Source organism: Solanum tuberosum, unplaced genomic scaffold (genome assembly GCF_000226075.1).
Source record: "Solanum tuberosum cultivar DM 1-3 516 R44 unplaced genomic scaffold, SolTub_3.0 scf00004, whole genome shotgun sequence".
Taxonomy (NCBI): domain Eukaryota; kingdom Viridiplantae; phylum Streptophyta; class Magnoliopsida; order Solanales; family Solanaceae; genus Solanum; species Solanum tuberosum.
The window spans coordinates 1585014-1591654 of record NW_006238930.1 but is presented as its reverse complement, the minus strand read 5'-3'; the positions used below and the strand labels follow the sequence as shown (position 1 = coordinate 1591654).

At 39.1% G+C, this 6641-nt stretch overlaps 3 protein-coding genes across 4 annotated transcripts in view; all 3 read right to left on the bottom strand.

Moving 5' to 3' along the window:
* On the bottom strand, window positions 1–1253 carry LOC102600726 (F-box protein DOR-like). The gene has a single exon (XM_006338709.2). It carries the CDS (start codon window positions 1201–1203, stop codon window positions 82–84), a length of 1122 nt encoding a protein of 373 aa, XP_006338771.1. The 5' UTR covers window positions 1204–1253; the 3' UTR covers window positions 1–81.
* A 594-nt stretch (window positions 1254–1847) lies between these two features.
* Window positions 1848–4529, bottom strand: LOC102591269 (pentatricopeptide repeat-containing protein At5g39350). Its single transcript, XM_006338323.2, has one exon. The coding sequence runs from the start codon at window positions 4338–4340 to the stop codon at window positions 2298–2300; it is 2043 nt and encodes a 680-aa protein (XP_006338385.1). The 5' UTR covers window positions 4341–4529; the 3' UTR covers window positions 1848–2297.
* Window positions 4530–4870: 341 nt separating this feature from the next.
* The window catches only part of LOC102600398 (BAG family molecular chaperone regulator 8, chloroplastic), a 2542-nt gene continuing 771 nt past the window's right edge, over window positions 4871–6641 (bottom strand). The window contains exons 2-3 of one of the 2 annotated variants that reach the window (XM_015306780.1): window positions 6050–6618; window positions 4871–5961 (exon numbers count right to left, since the gene is read on the bottom strand). In XM_015306780.1, the coding sequence (XP_015162266.1) occupies window positions 5209–5961; window positions 6050–6618 (1322 nt within the window). In that variant the 3' untranslated portion in view covers window positions 4871–5208. Of the gene's footprint in view, window positions 5962–6049 lie in introns of both variants that reach the window. The other variant, XM_006338708.2, reaches the window with a different exon arrangement.

Below are 6641 nucleotides of genomic sequence, written 5' to 3'. Positions count from 1 at the left end.
CCTCTTTTCCGAAGAAATCATCTTGTTGCATGGTTGATGAGATTAGTTGAGTTTTAATGTGAGTATCCAACATATATCAGACTAACGAACATTGCAAAATTTTTTGAGTGGGAAGAGGCTTTCCACATAAGTATAAATGCCTTTGTCAACACAATTCTTCACCCCAAACAATGAAGTTTTCAAATATTTCCAGGTATTTTTCCTAACATCATAACAATAACAGGATCGAGATTTAACCGATTCGTTTAACCTGATGAAGAAAATTAAAATCTCACCGTCACAACAACTGCAGATTCGATAAGTACCAAAATTCTTCATGTTTGAAGGACAGTGAATGATATGACTCTGCCATTCCTCTTTTTGAGGGTCTCCTAAAACCCGCAAATGCACCAACTTAGAGGTACCGTTCCAGACGGCTAATTTACCATTCACTTCTATCAGCTCGTAATGACCGTTCCAGAGTTGTGAGCCCCTCCACAACGGGATAAATTTGAAATTTTCAGCTTTAAGATCGAATGCAACTAGAGACGTACTCCAGCAATTCAATGTATAGATAACTCCACAAACACAAAGTGTGTGTTTCTTTTTATGTGGGGAATAAATCACACGATTAATCTCTCTCCAAGATTTATCTGTTCCTAAAGTAAAAACCCAATTTCTTGTGCACTCTCTTGAAACACAAAGTGTCATCAAAACCTTATACTTGTTTTCTTTTGGTTCGTAACCTAGTGTATATGAACATCCATAATATAATGCAAGATAACATTCACTCAAGTTGCGAAGATTATATAATTGTTTCACTCGGGGAAGAACTATTACTTCTCTCGTACCGGGATTGAAAATCCTAACAGATTCGAATTTTTCAACCGAAAAACAGAATAAACCACTCTTGTACGATAAGTTGTTGTATGGAAAATCAAAATCACATCTAGATACTTTTCTTCCCTCTTTTGTCATCTCTATGCTATGAAACCCATCACATTCTGGCACAAAAAATTTGATTTCATCAAGGCGACTTCTCCTACGGGATAGTTGATGAATATCCATAAAATATGATTCCGATGGGAGAGAATTAAAAAAGGTTGAAAGACACTTAAACCGCATTAAAGACTTAACAGGAAGTCTTGAGAATAGTTCAATTGTGATATCGTCCGGAAAAATTGTAGGGTTTATTGAACTAGCTTTCATCTTCTTCGCCGCCATGAAGGAGAAAGCCAAATAAATCTTTCACGGACCAATGTTGGTATTTTTCGTTGGTTTTTAATAAAGATCTACTTATATGGTAAAAAAAAAAAAAAAAAGGAAAATCTGATACCAACAAGGTAAACAAAAAGAAAAATAAACTAGAAACCTACTCGTACTAGAAAACAAAAAGGAAACTTGATTTTTCTTTTAATAAATAATAAATCCACTCGTATCAAGCAAATGACTACAATACAAATTATTTTGCATATAAAAGCTTTTATTAATTAAATTTTTTTATATTCTCGGTTTAATTAAAAATTGCTATAGTTAAATTGTTTGATTTGACATAAACCTATGTGATGGAAGTGCCTTTGAAGCCCTCCAACTAGCATAGTAACATGGTAACAGAATCGTGTTAAATAATACAAAGCACATGGCTTTCACAAGGATGCTAGCCAGTTTGGACAAAGTTATGAAGCAGATGTTGTCAATTTTCTTGCTTCAAAGTAGCATGCTCACAGCCAACAATACTTCTTTGAGGTCACCTCATTTAGGTCTCTTAACTTGCTACTAAGAAAAGTGTCCCTTTACCTAATTGGCAATTTACTAGTTTAGTGAACCAGCTAATACACATTTAGCTAAATGAATCAACAACAACATATACCAGGTGTACGCACACCTTACTCTTACCTTGACAGGTAACTTAATGAATCATCATCAAGTGGTGTCTTAATTAAATCCATTTTCTTATAGAGAAGGAAAGCAACAATCGTACATTACAGATAAATAAATATATAAAAGCTTGGACTTCTGGTTGCTCGAGTTATGTGAATTCTTGAATTTAAATGGTGATTTCAATCTCAGCACATGAACCAGTTGTGGTTGACCGATCGTATAAAAATAAATCCGCCTTGCAATTATATATCGAGCTGGTATGAGGTGCACTGCAGAAATATAATTACAATAGCAAAATCGAGGAGATTATAAACACCACCGGAGACTTAAGAGGGTTAGCTTTGGTCCTACTGTTGCATATTTCTCTGATGTTACCCTCACCCTGCAGCTCTCGTTTAGCTCTATTTGCAAGGAAACTAAAAGAAATCACCTACTTGTCACCCAATGACACTTTGAGCTGGCGCCTTTATCAGTCCGATTTCATTCATCAAAAGTCTCACATTCTCTGCATCTTTCCATCTTCCAACTGCAGAATAGATCTTTCCCAACAGTATATAATTTCCTGTGTTCTCTGGCTCCACCTTAAACAGCCACCTTGCAGACAATTCTCCCAGTTCCACATTTTCATGTATCACACAGGCACCAAGTAGTGCACCCCAGATGGCATGACTTGGTTCAAAAGTCATAGTTTTAATAAGTTCATATGCCTCCTCAAGTCGGCCAGCTCGACCAAGAAGATCAACCATACAGGTATAATGATCTGTTCTAAGACTACCAGAGTGATTTCTAAGCATAAAATTAAACAAACAAAGACCGTCATCCACCAAACCAGCATGACCACAAGCATGCAAAACCGAGGTGAAAGTGACTTCGTTAGGTTTGACTCCAGATTGCACCATCTCATTAAACAGTGACAAAGAAGTCTCGCCATGCCCATGCATCCCATAACCAGCAATTAACGTACTCCACAAGATTATGTCCCTTTCTTTCTTGGGTATCCCATTGAAAATCTTGTGACCATTATCTAAGTTTCCACATTTCGAGTATATATCAACTAAACCAGTAGCTACCTCAGTTCTTGTAACAAATCCGGATCTTACAAGATAGCTGTGCATGCTCAACACTTGCCTTAGATCAGCTTCAATGGCAAATGCAGGAAGTACACTTTTCAGGGTTGCATCATTAGGTTTGACAGCCTCTGACAACATGAACTTGAAAAGCTCTATCGCTTCTCTTGCAAGCTCATTATGAAGGCACCCAGACAAAATTGCATTCCATGGGACAGTCCTCTTCTTGCTAGTCTTTGTAAACACCTGATAGCCTAGTCTAAAACAATTGCATTTAGCATACATGTCAATAAGGCCAGTTTCTACATTAACATCAGCCTGAAGGTCCTGCCTGATAGCCCAGCCATGCAGACATTTACCAAGCCTCAAATGAGGCAAACTGGCACATGCAGCAAGAAGGGATGACAGAGTTACTGCATTCGGCTTTACACCTTCAAGCTGCATCCTTTGAGAAAACCATAGTGCATTTTTTATGTCACCATCTGAAATGAAACCGTGGATCATTGTAGTCCAAGTAACCACATCTCTATCTATCATCTTCTCAAAAACCAACCTTGCTTCATCTATTCTTCCACACTTGACGTACATATCAACGACAGCATTCCGAACTGACAAATTGTCCCAAAAACCTACTTGTTCAATCAGTGAGTGAACCTCTCTGCCCATCTCAAAGTCCTTCAGACACCCACACGCAGGCAACACGGAAAGCACAGTGGCACAATCAGCGTCAACACCAGCATCTTCCATTTTCCTGTAAATCATTAGGGCCTCCTTAGGACTATCATTTCGGCAATACCCACTGATCATAGTATTCCAGGTCACAACAGTTCGTACCTGCATTGCTTCAAAGACCCTCCTAGCAGCCTCTTTATCTCCACAACTCAAATACATAGACAAAAGTGAATTTCCCACAAAAGTATCCCACATATGCCCACTTATAACAGTCAACCCATGAATAACAACACCCTGCTGAAGTAAGAACAAATCACTGCACGCCCTAATTGCATAAGGAAATGTATGCCTGTCAGGCTTGTGTTTATCCGATTGCAACATTTCCCCGAAGAGTTTGAGGGCAATGTTAGGGAACCCCTTCTGGGTGTACATTCTTATCATGGACCTGTATGACAGCAAAGTTCGTTGAGGCAATTCATCGAACAGTTTGCGAGCGTAGGAAGTGTGACCACAGATTGCATATGCTGCTGTCAGGAGAGAACGCAAATGGGTCGAGCTGATGGATTGTAGGAGCCCGAGTGTAATGGTATGAGCATGGACTCCCTTGGTGGTTCTTAAAGATTTGATTTTGGCGCAGTGTTCTAAGAGAGACTTGCATTGCTCTGCTGCTGTAGCTGTTGTTTCAACGACTCGTTTTAGGTGCGTCAATTTCTTGGACAGTGGCAAAGATGGGCCATTCATGAATTACAACATATGTCTTTTCTGCGCAACAAGCAAAGCAATTCACCTCTTATCTTAATTTTGGTCTTCTCTGCGGTTATGGTAGGTCAGTTTGTTGGTTAAACTAGATGGTTATTTGCAAAACAAACATAATGCTCCTATTATACCAAAAGAGGATTTTTTGCTCATCAAAAATTAACTCAAACCAACTTTTTTAAAACATAAATGGCACAGAATAGTATCTTTTTCGAAAAAAAAAGGTTTTACACAGAAAATTTATAGTCAAAAGTTAATATAAATTGATCATCGACAAGTAAATTTGCTTCACTTTTGGATCAATCATCTCTTGATTATCTTATAGATTGACTCCCTTCAAGTAACTTCAAGATATAAACTTTTTTGACTTTCTGGAGCTTTTTCCATGTAAGTATGTTTATGCATCCTCAACATTCATTAACAACAAGAGATGGAAATAAAATGTATTTCTAGCTTTGGGGACAACAAATTTTCTGAGAAGTATGATTTATTTCATTAGTTCAAATGACACTTAATTCTCCAGGAAATAGCCACCTGTTAATTTATGTTGAATAAAATGTGACATCTTGTTAACTCTTCAACAATCATTCATTAAAGACCCCAGAATAAGGGTCCATTACACCAAAAGATCTCCCATACATAACCACAATGACAGAAGAAAACATCTAAATTTAGTACTTCAAAACAGGTGAACTCTCCATATCAAACCTAACAATACTCATCTAGACAATCATTACTAACAATTACAAACAATTCGCAAGAATGGCAGAAGCCTAACTTCCACCATATTGTTAATGCTCAACAGGACCTGTAGGAGAGCAAAGTTCAAATCTTGATCCTGTTGGGAACCTATTCAATTGTCAACTATTTTGACACCCTTTTTCCTGTTGATATAATCAGCAGCTCTAGCTTCCATCTTCAAAGGCATAGGTGCTGAGAACACGGAACTTTCATTTTCGTGCTCATTAATATCATTCTCATCTCTCACATTCCTTTCATAATAGCCATCCTTTCTTGAAACGTAATTTGGATCCATTTCATTATCACTACTTCCACTAGACCCTCCATCTCCTTCCTCATCACCTTCACAACCCTTGGATGCCATGCCAAGCTTTTCAACTCTTTCACTAAGGTTTTTTATCAGCTCTTTCTCAGAATCAAAAGTTTCTTGCTCATTAACATTCCCCATTGAAGCAGGCTCCATGGTACTATGGAAGGATCGGTAAGCATCTCCATTCTCTGCAAAGGTCACTGATTTCCTTTGTTTGGGTTTAACCCCACCATAACTCCTGGCCAAACCACCACCCCTAGTTCGTAAAACGCCAGATTTTCTAGTATCAGAGAACCTAGGGCTTTGGTGATCTTCCTCCTCCTCCTCTTCCTCTTCAGATTCCTTCACTGATGCAACGAATTTGTCAACGGCTCCATTAAAATTTGTGTCAAATTCTATTTTACGGTCACTGGAAAAGACCCTAGCTTTGTTTCCACCTCTCACATTCTTCACTACTCTACTTGAGAATATGGAAACTCCATTAATCACCTTCATAAATCGAGTCAGTTCGTTGCTTATTGACCTTTTACCATCTCTGATTAACGGATCATCGCCCTACAAAATAAAAAACCCTTTTTCAACATTTGCCCAACACGCTAGGGTTATTATAATAAGCGTATAATTGCAAGTAGAGCTTAATTACCTCAATAGAATCAAGTCTAACGAGTAAATCCGTCGCTCTGTGAGAAACAGCTCGAGTATCAAAGTGTGTTTTACCAGAAACTGACGATTTGAGAACATAGAGAGTTGTTTTGATGGAAGCCAACTGCTTCAGCTGTCGAAGGGTTCTCGATCTACGAGCAAGGAAGGCTCTGAAATGGGTCTGAATAGTACGCGCTGCCGCATCGCGTAAGGTTTGACGAGAACGAGAAGAAACAGAAGGAGAAGAGGAGCTCCGGCGGAGGGAAGATTCTAAGGCAGCGATCCGACGAAGAAGAGATGTAACGATTCGTTGGGTTTGTTGGTCTGTTACTTTGTTGGCTTGATTATTCAATTCTTGAAAATGATGATGATTTTGGTGAACGTTTTCACATTGGCATTGGGTATGAGAGGGCGGCGGCGATGGTGGTGGTGGGACTAGATGAGAAGTACAGAAGTGAGGCTGTGGAGGGGGGTAGTGGGTATAAGGGGGAGTGGAGTGTGGATTTAGGGGTGGAGGGTATGGTGAGGGGGTGGGGTGACAAGAGTAGCAGTAACAGATGGTGGTGGTGGGGGTGGTTGCGGCCGCCGTAGGG

Bases quoted from the DNA above. Each gene is read 5' to 3' on its own strand.
- LOC102591269 (XM_006338323.2), bottom strand. From the start codon at position 4,340: ATGAATGGCCCATCTTTGCCACTGTCCAAGAAATTGACGCACCTAAAA.
- LOC102600726 (XM_006338709.2), bottom strand. From the start codon at position 1,203: ATGGCGGCGAAGAAGATGAAAGCTAGTTCAATAAACCCTACAATTTTT.